Raw genomic sequence first — 19563 nt, 5'->3', positions numbered from 1 at the left:
GCCCTAATCCAGTATGACTGATATCCTTACAAGCAGAAGAAATTTAGACACGGACAAGTACAGATGAAAGACACAAAAAGAAGGTGATCATCCACAAGCCAAGGAGAGAGGCCTAGAACAGTTCCTTCCCTCACAGCCCTGAGAAGGAGTTGATGCTGCAACACCTTGATCTCCACACTTCTAACCTCTAGAATTGTGAAAAAATAAATTTCTGTTGTTTAAATCACTCAACTTGTGGTACTTTGTTATGGTTGTCCTAGCAAACTAATATACCAGCACTGAAGGTTTTCAAGGGTCACATACTTTAGGTTTAATTCCTAATACATAACATTCGTATTTCCTTTTTAAGGGCTATTATTTTCTAAAACAGACTGATAAATGAGTTTTTGACTAATGCCTTACACAACACAGTCATTTAACCACTTAACCACATAAAGGAAACAGTCTGAGGTACTGCTAAACCTATGGTTTTAAATACAAACATTAAATGAATAGCTCCCATAAAAGTATCTATACTCATGTAGCCAGAAAATTCAGTCCTTAAAACAGAAGTTCTTCAATAAAAGTAATTGTCTACCCAAATTTGCTGGGGGGGGGGTGCTGGTGGCAGGGTGGGAGGGGAGCATAGAGGGGAGCAAGAGACTATAGCAGAGTAACTTTTGGCCAGTTATTAAATCTCTACATGCCTTAGTTTCCCTATCCATAATAACACTTTCACAGAGTTAAGAGTGAAAAAGTAAATTTAGCATAGTATTTGAGATACAGTAAACACAATTTCCTTTTATTATTTTACCCCAATCAATAATTGTGAATTACACTAGATTCTAGTGTGACTATAGACTCTATGGAAGGATTCACTTGTTTGATTACATATAATATGTCACAAATGATACCTCTCATCCAAAAGTCCTGGAGCTGCATCATGTGTAAACATATCATTTTCAATGAATTTAGTCCTGGACTGCAGGTTAAAGAGAGTAGTTTTACTCTTAAAAAGAAAAAAACCTCACAAAAATATAAAAGAGAATGTGGAGAAATACCATCCTCAATACAACAAAACAGCTGTAACTGCAAACCAAACTATGAAAATTTTTAACAAATACAGTGAAATCTATACCAAAACAAGGAAGGATACCCAATCAAGTGAAGCTTCTTCAGATTCTGGGAAGGTTACTGAGTCCTTCTAAAAGAATGTTTTTGTGTGCATGTATATCTGTCCCTTTTTCTCTGCTGTGTCCCAGAATCCCTTTCTAACAATATCTTAGATGATCTAGAGCTGTTGATCCATAGAACTCTAACTTTATAATAAAGAAGAACAAAGTGGGGTAGTGCTAAAGGAAGAACCAACCATGAATCTTTACTATTTTTGACCCAGCTGAAGATGGAGGGAAAGGGCCAAATACCAGCAGATCATTACCTAAGACTCTGTGATCTAAGGAGCTGCCAAGTGCCCCAACTACACATAGTACACCAAGAACTAAAAGAAACTATTCTCCTAGACTGAGAGAAAACCCATTTAGTTTGAGAACTACTGGAACAGACAAACCTAACTAATGCTCACTTTTTGCCCCTCCCTACTCTATTCATTACCAAATAACTATTCTGGAGAGAAGCAAATTCTTCAAAGATATGTTAAGGATCCAGCACAGGACAAAAGGAAAAATATATGGGAGCAGAGTAAACTGAGTAAAATACAGCTAACAGGTATATCTGAAAGAAATTATCCCAGGAAAGGAGAGGATGAATTTGCAAACTACTCTCTATACACAAATTCGGAGAGAGTAAGCGCTGAGGAGAGATCTCAAAGAGTTTGAAGACAGAGGCAAGACAATGCCAAGAGACGAGGGCTGGCAGAGATCAGGAAAGTAAAAAAGGAAAATAAAACGATTACAGACAAAAGCCTAGAAATAACAAAAAGCAGAGTAAACACAATTTAAAACACAGCTAAGACTCTGAACCACAACCAGAGTGAATCTTTAAAAACCCAAGTCAGACCATGTCATGCCACTCAAAACTCGCCTTTGGTTTTACATGTCACTTTAAGGACCAAAACAAGTCTTTGCCAAAGCCTACAAGGCCACACATGATCTGGAACCTTGCCACCTCCTCTATTTCATCTCTTACTGTCCTTTTCACTTGCCTCCAAACATGCTACCACTTCATGGTGTTTGTTCTTATTCTCTCAGTTTCCTCCAAATACCTGCCTGGTGTGCAAAGCTTGCTTCCTCACATCCTTCGGTTATCTGCTCAAATGTACTCTTTTCTGATGATCTAATATAGAACAGCAACTGATCCCCACCCAATATATATTCCTTTAATCTTCCCATAGCAATTATCACCTCAAGACAAGCTATGTATATTAACTTGTTACTATCTCCCCCACCAAAACATAAACTCCACGAAGGCTGGGACTTCCATCTATTTTATTCATTGCTTCACCCACAGCACCTAGAATAGTGCCTGATACAGACATGCTCATTAAATATTTGATAAATGAATGAAGGACAGGCATAAGGCAATAACCAAAACTAAATGGAAGAGACAAAACTACAATTCAGAGAAAAGCTCACAGAAAAACATATGGTAGAAAAATTTACTGACAGAAAAACATGGAAATAAAATATTCAAAGGTTTAATGTAAAATATACATGGTTGCTGGAGTGGTCGGGGGTGGGAGGGATGGGGTGGCTGGGTGATGGACATTGGGGAAGATATGTGCTACGGTGAGCACTGTGAATTGTGTAAGACTGTTAAATCACAGATCTGTACTTCTGAAACAAATAACGCAACATATTTTAAGAAAAAAGAAAAAGAAGAAGATAGCAGGAGAGGAAGAATGAAGGGGAGTAAGTCAGAGGGGGAGACGAACCAGGAGAGATGATGGACTCTGAAAAACAAACTGAGGTTTCTGGAGGGGAGGAGGGTGGGGGGATGGGTTAGCCTGGTGATGGGTATTGAGGAGGGCACATTCTGCATGGAGCACTGGGTGTTATGAACAAACAATGAATCATGGAACAGTACACCAAAACAAATTATGTAATATATGGTGATTGACATAACAATAAAAAAGGGGAAAAATATACATGATATAAAAATCTAAATTTCAGAACTAAAAATGCACGCTCACATTATGTCCCAGCAAAAATAATCAATAGATTTAGCCTAAGTTAGTACTGAATTTTAGGGATAAAGAATTGAATCCTGCAGGCATCCAGGCAGAAAAGAAGTGACCATGGTAGTGGAGGGTGGTATGGGGGGGGGGGGGGACAGAAATGGTAAGGAGAGAAGAGCCTAATCCAAGACTCCCACTCAATGCTAGAAGACATTGGAGTAACATCTATAAAGTTGAGAGGGAAGAGTGTGAATCAAGAATTTTTTAACTAGCCAATCTACCCTTCAGTTAAATAAAAAGGCAACAATCTCAAACAAATAAGAATATGACATCCATGAGCTCTTACTAAATATTAAAACAAAACCCAACCCTCCAAAAACTTGATAATGATGTCTATTCAACCAAGAGATAAACAAAAATAAAAAACTTGGGGCTAGAGAAGCTATGAATAAGGACTGGGGTGCGTGTGAAAACAGTGGGATTTCTGATTACAAAATAGAATGTAAAGTCGTAATTTTTAAGAATGAAAACACAAGGGGCGCCTAGGTGGCTCAGTTGTTGAGCATCTGCCTTCGGCTTGGGTCGTGGTCCTGGGGTCCTGGGATCGAGCCCTGCATTGGGCTCCCTGCTCCGCGGGAAGTCTGCTTCTCCCTCGCCCACTCCCCCAGCTTGTGTTCCCTCTCTCGCTGTCTCTCTGTCAAATAAATAAAAAAAATCTTAAAAAAAAAAAATGAAAACACAAGACTGGAACAAATTAGAGAACATGGTTTCCTAATTTCTCATCATAGGAAGTCAGAAAACAATCAAAACCTGAAACATGAACATGGAAGGACATGACTCTATAGACTGATGTCAACCTTTTTATCTTCTTCGTTTTCTATTTTAGAGAAATATTGCAGGAACAGATAACCTTGCCATAGATACCAAAGTAGTTTTTATAATACAAAATTACAGTATTTATTGTGTTTTTATTGAAGCATATCATGATTTTGGTATAATGCAAGTGCTCAATGGAGATTACTTCATATTGCTTAATTTTCTTAAGATGACACCAGTTATGGTTAACCTAATCACTATTATAAAATGTCACTAATAATTAATATGAAAGGCAGGAGCAATCTACCCTGAAGTTTCTACACTACCCATTTTTGCTGCTAGCAAGAACAAATTAGCCTAATTTTGTTGCCTACTTTCCTCTCCATGTAATTTCATTCTCTTCTCGATCTAGAGACTCGATTAGGTCAAAAACCTAGATTAAATTCTAATTTCTAACTAAACTTATTAAAAATTCATTCAATATAAGGTTGGTGGTAGAGGCAGAATTTGAAATAAGTGTCTAACCTGGGCCTTAGCAACCATAGCATTCACACCAAATTTAAGTAGAACCCTCGAAGCACCACTACTCAAACTTAAAGTCTACTTTTATAAAGTTCAAGTACACTGTTTGAAGACTACTGTTCTGAGTGATATTCTTTTTTTCACAGTTTTACTGAGATATACTTGACGTAACCCTGTATTAGTTTAAAATGTACATGATTTGATACATATATGTTGTGAAAAATTGTAAGTTTAGTTAATATCCATCACATCACATAGTTAAAAATTTTGCTGTGTGAAAAGAACTTTGATGATCTACTCTCCTAGTAACTTTCAAATATACAATATTGTTTACTATAGCTACCATGCTGCACATTAAATCCCCAGAACTTACTTATCTTATAAACTAGAATTCTGTTACCTTTTGACTGCCCTTACACATCTCCCCCACTCCTGGCAACCACGAAGCTCTTCTGTTTTTAGGAGTTCAGTTTTTTCAGATTCCCTTACTTTTCAGATTCACTTACATTCAGATGTAAGTGAGATCATGCATTACTTATCTTTCTCTAACTTATTTCATTTAGCATAATGTTTTCAAGGTCCATTCATGTTGCTGGAAGACTGACAAGGTATCTTTTTGATGGCTGAATAATATTCCATATTATATATATACACAAATAACAACTTCTTTATCCATTCATTGACAGACACTTAGGTTGTTTCCATGTCTTGGCTATTGTGAATAATGCTACCACTAATATGGGAGTGCAGATATCTCTTTGAGATAGTGATTTCATTTCCTTTGGATACATACTCAGAATTGGAATTGCTGGATCCCATGGTAGTTCCATTTTTAATTTTCTGAGGAACTTTTTCCATGGCAGCTGTACCAATTTACATTCTTACCAAGAGTACACAAGGGTTCCCTTTTTTTTCACATCCTTGCCAATACTTTTTAACTCTTGTATTTTTCATAAAAACCATTCTACCAAGTGTGAGGTGATATCTCATTGTGATTTTGCTTTGCATTTCCCTGATGAATAGTGATGTTAAGCACCTTCATACACCTGTTGGCCATATGTATGTCTCCTTTGGAAATATGTCTCTTCAGTTCCTCTGCCCAAGTTTTAATTAGATTGATTGTTTTGTTACCTATTTGTGAGAGTTTTCTATATTTTGGATATCAACCCCTTATCAGATATATGATTTGCAAATATTTTCTCCCATTCTGTAGGTTGCCTTTTCATTTTGTTGGTTTCTTTTGCTGTACTGAAGAAGTCTTTTAGTTCAATGCCATCCTGCTTGTTATTTCTGCTTCTGGTGTCAAATGCAAAAAAAATCACTGTCAAGACTGATATCAAGGAGCTTATCCTCTATGTTTTCTTCTAGGAATTTTATGGTTTCAGGTCTTACATTCAAGTCTTTAATCCATTCTGAGTTGATTTTTGTGTATGGTGTAAGATAGTGATCTGGTGTCACTTTTTGCATGTGACTGTTCAATGTTCCCAACACCAATGACTGAAGAGACTGTCCTTAACCCATTGCATATTTTTGGCTTTGTCACAAATTATCATATATACATAGGTTTATTTCTGGGCTCTCTTTTTGTTCCACTGATATATGTGTCTGTTTTTATGCCAATACCATGCTGGTGTGATTACTATAGCTTTGTGAATAGTTTGAAATCAGAAAATGTGATGTTTCTAGCCTTGTTCTTTTTCAAGATTGTTTGGACTATTTGGGGTCTTTGTGGTTCTATACAGATTTCAGTACTGTTTTTTACTACTTCTGTTAAAATGCCATTGGAATTTTCATAAGGACTGCACTGAAACTGTAGATTGCTTTGGGTAGTACAGACATTTAACAATATTAATTCTTCCAATCCATGAGCATGGAATATCTTCCCATTTATTTTTATCTTCTTCAATTTCTTTCATTATGTCTTATTAGTTTTCAGTGTACCGATTTTTACTTGCTTGACTAAATTTGTTCCTAGCTATTTTAATGCTTTTTGATGCAACTGTAAATGGGACTGTTTTCTTAATTTCTCTTTCTGATAGTGCATTATCAATGTATAGAAAGAAATGCAACACATTTAAGTATATCGATTCTGTATCCTGAAACTTTACTCAGTTTATTAGTTCTAGCAGTTTTTTGGCGAAGTCTACAGTTTTCTATATATAATATGTCATCTATGAATAGAGACAGTTTCACTTTTCAATTTGGATTGCCTTTAATTTCTTTTTCTTGCCTAACTGCTCTGGCTGGGACTTCTAGGGCTATGCTGAGTAAAAGTAATGAGAATGGTATCTACATCTTGCTCCTGATTTTAGCGAAAAAGTTTTCAGCTCTTCACCAATTGCGTATGTTGATAGCTGTGGGCTTGTCATATATGGCTTTATTATACTGAGGTATGTTCCCTCTATGAGCACTTTGTTGAGTGTTTTTCTCATGAATGGATGCTGAATTTGTCAAATGTTTTTTCTGCATCTACTGAGATCATATAATTTTTATCCTTCATTTTGTTAATTGGTGCATCTCACTGATTTGCAGATGTTGAACCATTCTTGCATCCCTACAGTAAATCCCACTTGAAAATGGTGTATGATCCTTTTAATGTACTGCTGAATTTGGTTTGCTAATATTGGTTGAGGATTTCTGCATCTATGTTCATCAGGAATATTGGCCTATAATTTTCATTTCTTATAGTATCCTTGTCTGGTTTTGTTATCAGGGCGATACTTGCCACATAAAAAAAGAAGTTTGGAAGTGTTCCATCCTCTTCTTTAAAATTTGGTAGAATTCACCAGTGAAGCCATCTGTCCTGACTTGTCTTTGTTGGGAGGTTTTTGATTACAGACTCTATCTCCTTACTAGTAATTGGTCTGTTCAGATTTCTTATTTCTTCATGATGCAATTTTGGTAGATTTTATGTTTCTATAAATTTAACCATTTTTGCTTGGTTGTCCCATTTGTTGGTATATAACTATTCATTATCTCTTATGAGCCTTTGTATTTCTGTGGTATCGGCTGGAATGTCTCCTGATCTTATTTAACTTTTTTCTTGATAAGTCTAGTTAAAGGTTTGTCTGTTTATTTTTTTTAAAAATGAGCTCTTAGTTTCACTGATTTTTCTTTTGTTTTTAAAATTTCACTTATTTTGGGGTGCTTGGGTGGCTCAGTCGTTAAGCGTCTGCCTTCGGCTCAGGTCATGATCTCAGGGTCCTGGGATCAAGCCCCACATCAGGATCCCTGCTCAGTGGGGAGCCTGCTTCTCCATCTCCCACTCCCCCTGCTTGTGTTCCCTCTCTCGCTGTATCTCTCTGTCAAATAAATAAATAAAATCTTTAGAAAAATAAAATAAAATTTCACTTATTTCTACTCTGACCTTTGTTATTTTCTTCTTTCTAGTAACTTTGGGCTTTTCTTTTTCTTGTTCCTTGAGGTGAAAAGCCAGGTTGAGTTCTTTCTTTTTTCTATTAATGCAGGCATTTATTGCTATGAACTTCTCTCAGAATTGCTTTTGCCAAATCCCATTAGTTTTAGGTATGTTGTATTTTCATTTGTCAAGATATTTTTTGCTCTTTTATTTTTTGACCCACTGGTTGTTCAGTAATATTTAACCCCCATATATTTGTGAATTTTCAACTTTACTCCTTTAATTTCTAGTTTCAGATCACTGTGGTTGAAAAGATGCTGAATGGGATTTCAATCTTAATTATGAAAACCTGTTTTGTGACCTAACATGATCCTGGAGAATCTTCCATGTATGCTTGAGAAGAATGTATATTCTGCTGCTTTTGGATAGAATGTTTGTAAACATCTGCTAAATCCACCTGCTCTAATGTGTACTTTAAGCCCAATGTGTTCTTATTTATTTACTATCTGGATAATCTTTGTTGTTGAAAATTCTTTGAATATAATTAGTTATTAGCTTGTTATTCTGGAAATCTATTTGTAATACTTAGAATTCAGTAGCTAGCTTATACTTGTTGATTGCTAAGTTATCTACTGTATCTTCCATAAAACTATTCTAATCAACTTTCAAAGAGTTAATGGGAATTTTAAATTGATATAACATGAATAATTATTTTAAAAATTGTTAATTTTATACAAATCAGCACAAACCTTCAAATACATAAAATTATAGCAAATGTTAAAACCCATCAAACTAGAATTCCTTCTGACTCAGGTTTCAGTCTTCAACTATGTAAAGTGGCATTTTTATAAAGGTCGTGACAGTCATCCTATACAGCAACTAACTTTAAAAGTTAGGAACACATTTCTGATTACTCCCTATCTTCTGACTTGTTAGAGCTCTGTTTACAAATTATATGAGCCTTCACTCATTATTTGCTGAGCTACTGGGGGCTGTGTTCAGTAAGACACTTATGTAACTATCTATAGTTTTAAAGACTTTTTTTTTAATTCTAGAATTTGCTGAGTAAGAATATTCTGTAGAGTCTATTTTGTTTCATTGTCTCTCTAGATTGTGGAAATAAACTCTTGTCTGTATTTCCTCCATTGTTAAATAACTCCTTCCAGTTTATCATTTCAGAATGTGACTGGATTTCACAATGAGGAGGGTAGAATTTTTAGGAGACTATATCTAAAAATCACTAAAAAAAGGTTATTCCTGACATCGGGAATTTACTTATTTGCAGGACCAAATAAAGTTGAGGAAAGAAAGAAGGGTTGTTTAAAAAAAAAAATAATAGCCAGATTTTGAGTATCTCTGATGTACCAGGTACTTTTCTAGGTATCTTAACTACATCATATTTGCTTCAAAACTATAAAATTAATATTTTTCCCACTTTTCAGAAAAGGATGTTAAGGCTGAGAGATTAGATAACTTCCCAAAGATCACAGAGGTGCTAAGAGGTGGGACCAAGATTCGCACCTAAACACTATCTGCAGTGCCTCTCATGACAACACAGAGCCTGGTTTATTTTTCATTTGTAAGTGGAAAACGGAGGTTCTGGTTTAGTAGAAACTTAGACTTGGATTTCATTCCAGATCCAATTAAGTTTTTATTTTATTTTTCCTAGAGCCTAGGTGGTAGTCTGAAGAAGAACGAAGTCTATGGAAGAGCTTGAGTTGCATCCATAGAAAACAGATCATTTGTCTTCTTTCCTTTTTCAATTACCTGAACTCCTACACTCCACATTCCTACTGCATTTCCACCTCTCCCATTCTCACTTCAACTAAAGACTTGAGAAACTGAGACCAAAATGTAAAGTCTAAACTTATATTGCTGGGCGTCTGGGTGGCTCAGTCTAGTTAAGCATCTGACTCTTGATTTAGGCTCAGGTCATGATCTCAAGGTCATGAGATGGAGCCACTACCCCCCCCCTCCCCCACCCATAGGGCTCGGTGCTGGGTGAGGAGCCTGATTAAGATTCTCTTTCTCCCTCTGCCCCTCCCCCTGCCTGCCTTGGGAGTTTACATTCTAGTAAGGAGAGAATGATAGGAAGTGACTAAGTAAAATTTTAAAAAAAGGATATCAGATAACAATAAGTACTAGGAAAAAAGAGAACACAGGAAAGGGAAAGGATGGTGGTGGTGGAGGCAGTGATCAGGGACAACTTCACCCCAGAGGTAACATTTGAGCAAGGACATAAAAAAGGTGAGTAAAAGAACAAGTCATGTGGCTACCTGAGAAAAGAGAGTGTGAGGATAAAGAAAAAGCGGTTCAAATACCCAGAGATGGTAAGCCAGTGGCATCAGAGTGGAATATGCAAAAGGGAGAGGAGTAGAAATTGAAGTCAAATGAAATTTGGATCAAGGAAATAATACAGTTTGAGACCAATGTAAAATGTAATTTTATTCTGAAAACTATAAATTTGTGACTTTTTCCATCCTCATAAACTGATAAAATACAATACTAAAATTAGTTTTCAAAGACAAGCTGATATAGCATTTATACATATATGGTGGTTAATTTTATACATTATTTCTCTTTCAATTATTTAAAAGAAATTAAGCACTCTCTCAAATGCTTATTTCAAAGCTGATATCTGATATTGTCACATTCGTAAGGCTCATCTGACTATCATACTTACAAAGACTAGGAAGTCAACCTTCTGTAAATAGCTAAAAATCCTTGATATAAACATTCACTTTCAAAGCCAGGAAGTAAGTCAAACGGAGCACCTGAAAAGTTTCTCCTAGGTTAAAAATTAAAAATGGGAAAAAGAAGCCTCCACTTTAAGTCATAAAATCTTTATATTAAAGGGGAAGTAAATGAACAGAATTCTGTGTTTAAAATAAAAAACGTGGCAGTAGAGTTCTTATCCAAAGTCCAAGACATTAGACTAACTAGAATGTACCGTTTCTAGCATAGCTATGTCTTAAAAGAAAAAAGAAACTGTTTCTTAGACAATGTTTGTAAAGAAAATTCCACATATAAACCTATACCCCATCAATTCACATTATTATAGTAGAAGCCTCAATTAAGAGGAAATATGATTTCCTCTAGTAAATTTAAGCTGGTAACTAGTGAGCTAGCATCCACAGAGGAACAGATATCTTCAAGGAAGTGCATCTACGATGAAGTTACTCATCAAGAAAGTAATATAAGAATATCAGCTGGGGACCACTGAGTAATATATATGTTGTATCCCTGAAACTAATGCTTCAATAAAAAAATATTAGCTGGGTCAATATTTAGCTATATTTAATTCTATATGATCATGCAATTTGTTATAAAACCCAGATTTTAAAATTTTCATAAATTTATGAAACGGCAAAATTCTATTTAGGTTTTTTTTTTTTTTTTTTTTTTGAGAGAGAGAAACAAGAGCACAAGCAGAGGGAGTGGGAGAGAGAGAGAGAGAATCTCAAGCAGGCCCAATGCCCAGCACGGAGCCTGACGCAAGGCTTGATCTCATGACTCTGAGATCATGACCTGAGCCTAAATCAAGAGTAAGATGCTTAACTGACTGAGCCAACCAGGTACCCCTCTATTTAGGCTACTGAATGAGATCTCATTCACAAATTCAGTGCTCCTACTCCCAAATATTAAATGAATGATGCTATTTCTTTAATTACATTGTCTATCTACAATCTGGTAACACAAGCACAATTTAAACATGTGCATCTTTTTCCAATAAATATTATTTACAATAATTTGGCTACAACAAAAATACTTCTAAGCTGTTTGACTGCAGGCAGTCTGACCACAATAGGAGCTATTCCATAAGAAACAGTTCTACCATTACTTCATATTGCGAAGTCTTAAACAGTTTAGGAGAAATTAAAAGATAAAGTACAGGTTCCTAAAATGAATTTAACAGGCCCTCAAAAAGATTTAGATAAAAGCTATTTAAAGACAGACACCTTGCTGGCATCACTTTCAAAATATATCACAATCATACCATTTCTCACTACCTCCACTACTGCACTTGGTCTGAGCCACATCACCTTCCCCTAGTAGAACTGCAATTGTCTCCTAGTTACTCTGTGGTTAATTAGGCCTCCTACGAATATTCTCTATAATGCCTGAGCCTATATATCATTCATCTCACCCATTATCCTGACCTACTTTCTCATTTTTCTATAGCACTTAATCATCTTCTAACATGCTGTAACATTTACTTGTATTTACAGCCTATTTTTCCTTATTGGAGTATCCACCCCCTAAGGGCAGTCATCTTTGTTTTGCTCTCCGACATACTCTAAGCACTAGAACAGTACTTGGCACATGATGTAAGATCAGCTGTAGAATGAACAAGTTTCAACTCTGAGACAAATATAAAGAAATAGTCAACCAGGTTTGATAAATATTAATTATGACAAAAATATGCATGATGTGCTCTTATTAACCAGAGCTTTACCATACCAGATAAAATAAGCAGTTCAATGATTTCTGCATCTCCAAGATAGGCAGCAGCATGCAGTGGAGTTCTCTTTTCATTGTCCTGTAAAAAGAGGAAAGGTGGAACATAAGTTTTAATATAAAATTAATTTCAGTATACTTTAAATGAAGAAAAACCATTAACTACCAACTTACTAGTTCCATAGGCTTAGTCTAAGTTAGCAACCCATTAACAGAATATTTCCCTGCTAGGAGAAGGAAGGCCTAAAAAAATATTTTGGCCTTAAAGGAACAGCTTTACTAACTATAGCAAAAATAAAATCTAAGGTGACAGAGAAAATAACTTCTTAGGCTTTCTTTGAATAAAGATGCCTATGCTGCTGATATACATAGTAAAATTTCCTTTACTTCATCCTATTTTTCCCAATATACTTCCACAGTTTTACACAGTTTGGAATTATTGACCTAACTAAATAAAACAAACCTTAACAAAAGGTTTGTCTATCAAAATGTTTCCACAGATACCCTCAAATTTTTCTCTGGGGATTTGAAGTTATCCCTTAAAACAATCTTAAGGATTTCTTAAAATTCCTGCCAATTTTGTTTGTGGCTTTAAAATATATTCCTATCTTTGTAAATATAAAAAATACACAGTTCTCCATTTTGCACAGTGAAGGAAACCATCAACAAAACAAAAAGGCAATCTACTAAATGGGAAGAGATACTTGCAAATGATATATCCCGTAAGTGGTTAATATCCAAAATATATCAAGAATCTATATGACTTAAGACCAAAAAAACCCCCAAACAATCCAATTAAAAAATGGGCAGAGGACCTGAATAGACATTTTTCCAAAGAAGACTATAGTCAACGACACATGAAACTAACTAGCATCACTCATCATCAGGGAAATGCAAATTAAAACCATAATGAGATATCATTTTATACCTGTCAGAATGGCTAAATCAAAAAAGACAAGAAATAACAAGAGTTGGCAAGGATATGGAGAAAAAGAACCCTCGTGCACTGTTGGTGGGAATGCAAATTGGTGCAGCCACTGTGCAAAATAGTAGGAAGGTTCCTCAAAAAATTAAAAATAGAATTACCATATGATCCAGGAATTCCACTACAGGATATTTACCCAAAGAAAACAAAAACACTAATTTAAAGGGATACACATGCACCCCTATGTTTACTGTAGCATTGTATACAATAGCTAAGCTATGAAAGCAGCCCAAATGTCCATCCACAGATAACTGGATAAAGAAGATGTGGTGTACATACACAATGGACTATTATTTAGCCATAAAAAAGAACAAAATCTTGCCATTTGCAACAACACAGATGGACCTAAAGAGTACTTAAGTGAAATTAGTCATTCAGAGAAAGACAAATATCATACGAATTTATGTGGAATTTATGAAACAAAACAAATGAACAAAGAAAAAAAGAGACAGACAGACAAACAAAAAAACCCACTAAAATACAGAGAACAAACTGGTGGTTGCCTGAGGGGAGATGGGTTGAGGGAATGGGTAAAACAGATAAAGAGGATTCAGAGTACACTTATCTTGATGAGCAAGGAGAAATGTATAAAACTGTTCAATCATTACATTGTACACCTGAAACTAATATAATAATGTATTTAACTATACTTCAATTTTTTTTAAAAGATTTTATTTATTTATTTGACAGACAGAGACATAGCGAGAGAGGGAACACAAGCAGGGGGAGTGGGAGAGGGAGAGGCAGGCTTCCCGCGGAGCAGGGAGCCCGATGCGGGGCTCGATCCCAGGACCCTGGGATCACAACCCGAGCCGAAGGCAGATGCTTAACCAACTTGAGCCACCCAGGCACCCCAATTTAAAAAAATGCATACTCTTCCAAATCTTCAAGAAAAGAAGATACATCTAATGCAAGGCTTCATGTACCTCACCCCCTCAAACACCAATGATCTCCAGTTTGAGAAGCAAGATCTTGAGGTAGAGTCACATTCAGGGATTTTTAATTCATATTTGCACCTCATCTAAAGTTACAAGAATGTTGTTTCTTTTTCTTTTTTAAAGATTTTATTTATTTGAGAGAGAGAGAGAGAGAGAGAGAGAGAGAGAGAGCAAAAGCCAGGGAAGAGGGAGAAGTAGTCTCCCCGCTGACCAGGGGGCCTGACATGGGGCTCAATCCCGGACCCTGGGATCATGATCTGAGCCAAATGAACCACCCTGGCACCCAAAGAGTGCTGTTTCTGAGAAAGCTATTTATTTACACTTATTTTGAAATTTACACCCAATTTTTTGGATAGAGGATTTGTGATAGATTGTTAATTGTTTTCCATTATTTATTGTCCCCCTTTGTCCATAGGAATAGAGTTGTAGCTGGTAATTTATCCATGCAGTGAGAGAATATACTCCTAAATCTGCCTTTAAGTTTTGCTACTTAGTGTGGACCAGTGTGGTATGTGAGTTGGAAGTAAGGACACAACTTTCAGGTCATCCTCAACTTAAAAGACAGCCACCTTACTCTGGATTAATACTTTTGCACTTCCCACAGGCTGGAAGGCAGATGTGAAACTGAGCCAGCTTTGACTCTACAGAGGTAGGCCAATATCCTAGAAGACTGTCACGATCTTGAATGATCTTATAGAGCAGAGTTGCTCCACAAACCTGGACCACTAACTCCTATACTACTAAGAGAAATAAACTTCTCATTTTTAAAAAAATTGGTTAGAGAGAGAGAGCGCACACACAAAGCAGAGGGAGAGCTGGGCAGAGGGAGAAGCAGGCTCCCCGGTGAGCAAGGAGCCTGAGGTGGGACTTGATCCCAGGACCATGACCTGAGTGGAAGGCAGATGCTTAACCAACTGAGCCACCCAGGCGTCCCTAAATTTCTCATTTAAACAGGTATTGTATTTTGGGGTCTTTTACCATATTAGAATATTATAGCTTTCAAGATTTAAGAAAATGAAGAAGTTTATTTCACATCATAATAATTTTCTAGTTTGGCAATACCCCAATTACTCTAAGAAAGAATAGTTAGACAACTGAAAATAAATTAGGAAAAAAAGCTGCTAGTCAAAAGAGGGGTTATAGGCAATCCAAAAAAGGTTTAACAGCATATAAAGGTATTATAAAGATGTGTGTAGCACAATTATCACTGGCTCTACACTGGCTTCTTTATATAATTTTAATATATTTGTGATATTGTTTTTGTCTTTATAACAGCAACAGGTACTTCAGTCAAAGGAGGTTGGGATAGTGACTATTAATGTTATTTAGTAAGCTAAGAGCTCTTGTCTCTCTAACCACAATTAATTTCCACAAGAGCATGTTTTTTTATTCCAATATATACCCCAGCAAACAGAATGCTTTGCACAAAAATCACTGAAACTATTCAGTTTAAAGTGAAAAAGCTAACACAGAACCACCAAAATCTCAGGCTTTATTCAAAGCTGAGTCCTGATTTAGTCATTTTAATAAAAGGATCCTTGGTTTAAGGCTTTTCAATGTTAATCATTAAGACAGCAAACTTCCCTAGAGTGTTTAAACATGATCAGACTTACTCAATTGAGAAACATATCTATTACAAAGGATAAACCACACACACACACAGTGCACACACAAAGTGAGTCATTTTATGTGTGAGAGATGTCTGGAACTCTATGACTCAATGCCTTGAATACTATTCATGTATTTTATGACTCATGAGCATAGTTTTCCTCTCTACAAATCAAACTGAAGGGAAAAAGGAACACTTTAATTTTAAAAGAAATATATTTACCTATCATATTTTACTTTACTACAATTAAATACTGAAAATTACACAATACTTATTTAAGGTCTCTTTAGCAAAATTTATTAATATAAAAAAATGACTATCCCCTTGTACGTACTAATTCTATTTCAAGGAATCTTTTTAAGATAAAGATATTCTAATGTATATGCAAACAAAATAATTAAGTATATTTACTGATTATTGTAGGAAGGAAAATGATGGAAACAACTTAAATGCCTGCCAGAGGGGAATGGTTAAAATGAAACAAGAAGTTCTTTAAAGCGCCTGGGTGGCTGAGTCCTTAAGCGTCTGCCTTCGGCTCAGGTCATGAACCCGGGGTCCTGGGATTGAGCCCCCATCCGGCTCCCTGCTCCGCAGGAAGCCTGCTTCTTCCTCTCCCTCTCCCCTGGCTTGTGTTCCCTCTCTCGCTGTGTCTCTCTGTCAAATAAATAAATAAAACCTAAAAAAAAAAAGAAACAAGAAGTTCTTAACCAACCTTCATTTAACCAACTCATATGATTAATCAATATTCTGTCTCCTGAGTAAAACTAAAGGTGATTTGGCACACCATGTATTTGGACTATCAGGCTACCACTAGTAAACCCTTGAACTTTTTTTTTTAATTTTTTATTGTTATGTTAATCACCATATATTACATAATTTGTTTTGGTGTACTGTTCCATGATTCATTGTTTATTCATAACACCCAGTGCTCCATGCAGAATGTGCCCTCCTCAATACCCATCACCAGGCTAACCCTGGTTAGCCTCCCCTCCAGAAACCTCAGTTTGTTTTTCAGAGTCCATCATCTCTCCTGGTTCGTCTCCCCCTCTGACTTACTCCCCTTCATTCTTCCTCTCCTGCTATCTTCTTTTTTCTTTTTTCTTAAAATATGTTGCGTTATTTGTTTCAGAAGTACAGATCTGTGATTCAACAGTCTTACACAATTCACAGCGCTCACGGTAGCACATATCTTCCCCAATGTCCATCACCCAGCCACCCCATCCCTCCCACCCCCGACCACTCCAGCAACCCTCAGTTTGTTCCTGAGATTAAGAATTCCTCATATCAAACCCTTGAACTTTTGTTCCCACCACTGCGTGTCTATTTATCAAGGGTAGGGTATGTTTGTTACCACAACAGTTTGTGCAAATTGTACCTGCAATTATAACTATGTGATTTATTTCAATATTATTTAAACTGATAAAATAGGAATGAAAAAAGCAAATTGTTTTTATGATCACTAGGTTCAATACCACATGAAGACTCAATAAAGGTAAGCTACCAAAATAAGGGCTATTGAATTGGGTGTGGCTGAGAACTGAATCACTAAGGCAAACAGTAAACAAATGGAGATGTTTGATTCTTCAATGTCTAAATTCTCCCATCACTTAAAGAAACCCCAAATCGATTACAGATAATGCACTTGGGGAAGGGTCTGTACAAGGAAAGTAAGAATGAACAATAGTGTCAACAAAAAAGCCTCGGCTCAATTACAAAACAAATGGCTGGCAAATACACATTGTTGGAGTAAAATGCTTAAAGATCACTTTTTATGGTTCCCTCTGTCAGACTGATTAACTTATTAATTACCAATTATAAAAGTTATAATTTTTTATAACTATATAAAGTTATATAGTTTATAACTATAACTTTATAGTTATAAACTATATAACTTTATATAGTTTATATAAATATATATAACTATATATAACTTTATATAGTTCTCTCATCTCCAGATGAGAGAACTTCCAGTTGTACATCCATAAAATTAAACACGATGTAAGGGTTCTACATCCAATCCCATTGTGTGTGTTTTTTTCTTCCACACATCCAGGCAGTGCTCCAATACCAGCTGGTCTTACCATTCAATTCAATTCTGACACTATCAACTAGGAAAGAGCATCAGATCTCACAGGCTATAGGTTCAGTCCTATAAAACTCTGCTTCCCCTCACTTCAAATGCCAATAGCAAGTCCAGGTTGTGCACACCTGTACTTCTTCTAACCCAACAGCTATTAATCAGAGGTTACCCTGGCTCCCTCCTTGCTACAGTGTTCACAGCGTTCAGGAAACCACTTTTCTCACGGGATTACCAGTTTATTACAAGGATATTAGAAGATACGAATCAACAGCCAGATGTTAAAGAAACACAGAATGAGATGCTGAACAAAGAACTTTAATCCTAGTAACATCTGGGGTCCAGCATAGTGGTAACTGTAAGTATTTCTGGTTAACCAACCCAGAAGCTCTCCAAACTCCCTCCTTTGAGGTTTTTATGGAGGTTTCATTATGTAGGCACAACGGATTAAATTGCCATCCACTGGCAATTGAGCTTAATCTCTAGCTCCTCCACTCCCCAAAAGTGATGGTAACTGGGGGGAAAGGGGACTGGAAGTCCCCACCTTCTAACCACAAAGTTGGCTCCACAGGCAACTAGCCCCCATTCTAAGCTTTCTAAAAGTCACTTCATTAATAGAAACTTTCACTGCTCTCTCACAGGTAATTCCAAAGGTTTTTAGGAGCTCAGTGCCAGAAATAGGATTATAAATCACAATATCACACTATGCTTCCAATTTAAAATAACAAGCAGACCTCAATGTTCCTTATCAATGGAAAAGTCTCTAAAGCAGTGTTAAATGAAAAAATGCAGGCTCAGAACAACTTTATGATAAAAGTAGTTATACACCCGCTTAGGCCTGAATATGCAAAAAATATCTTTGGAAGGATACTCGAGACACTAATACAGTGATTACCTCTGGGTGAACTGGCGGACTAGAGTTTAAAGTATGAGAAAGAGTTATTTTTCACTATTTGTGGCCTTTGGTATTGTTTGGACTTATTAACCACATACTGTTTCAAAAAGTAAAAGAAAAAAGAAAAAAAATAAAAATAACATTTAAACCAACTGAAAAGCTATTTATTAAAAATTCTAAAAATAATTTACCATGCTAGACATTTCACAAGTATCACGTATCCATTTCAAAAAGAAAATGTTTCTTAGCTATTAAGTCAGCTTTTTAAGAAACTATTGCATCTCCATGTAGTATTCCTAAAATAATCTCAACTAGAATTATTAAATACACACACCAGACTCAAACAAATGTTAACTCATTTGATTATATAGTTTTGACCATTTGATCATAGTTTTTGAACTACACTTTTCTTACAGTTCCTTTGTAAGTACTCAGAAAAGATACTTTGTTCATGATTAGGACAACAAAAAATTAACTCCCCACCCTCCCCAAATAAAAACAAACAAAAAATAGCTATAACTTTTATAAGCAATTATCCTGAAAGAAGATGATATACATTAGATGGGTTAGGAAGATCAGTGATTGCTAACCACTTGGGGTTGGGCCACAGGCATATGCTGGGCTGGTACCTTACAGAAGAGCTACACAAGTGAATGGAACATGAAGGAGCTCTTTATGGTGATGCAACAGTTCTGTACCTTAAACATGTTGATGGTTATACGAATCTACACATGTGACAAAATGTCAAAATTATTCACAAGGACATTACCACTACTACCACATTCAGTCCTCT

At 36.0% G+C, this 19563-nt stretch overlaps 1 protein-coding gene across 8 annotated transcripts in view; it reads right to left on the bottom strand.

Annotated features, from left to right (window-relative positions):
- ANKRD28 (ankyrin repeat domain 28) overlaps positions 1–19563 on the bottom strand; it is a 194321-nt gene that overhangs the window by 69833 nt on the left and 104925 nt on the right. For 7 of the 8 annotated variants that reach the window (XM_027583599.2, XM_027583594.2, XM_027583597.2 and 4 more), the window contains one exon: positions 12270–12348. In XM_027583599.2, coding sequence (XP_027439400.1) covers positions 12270–12348 — 79 coding nt within the window. Of the gene's footprint in view, positions 1–12269; positions 12349–16209; positions 16232–19563 lie in introns of those variants that run through there. The other variant, XM_027583600.2, reaches the window with a different exon arrangement.

The sequence above is a fragment of the Zalophus californianus genome, chromosome 1 (genome assembly GCF_009762305.2).
Source record: "Zalophus californianus isolate mZalCal1 chromosome 1, mZalCal1.pri.v2, whole genome shotgun sequence".
NCBI classification, from domain to species: Eukaryota; Metazoa; Chordata; class Mammalia; order Carnivora; family Otariidae; genus Zalophus; species Zalophus californianus.
The sequence above is the reverse complement of the archived record's forward strand: the minus strand, read 5'-3'. Positions and strand labels throughout refer to the sequence as shown.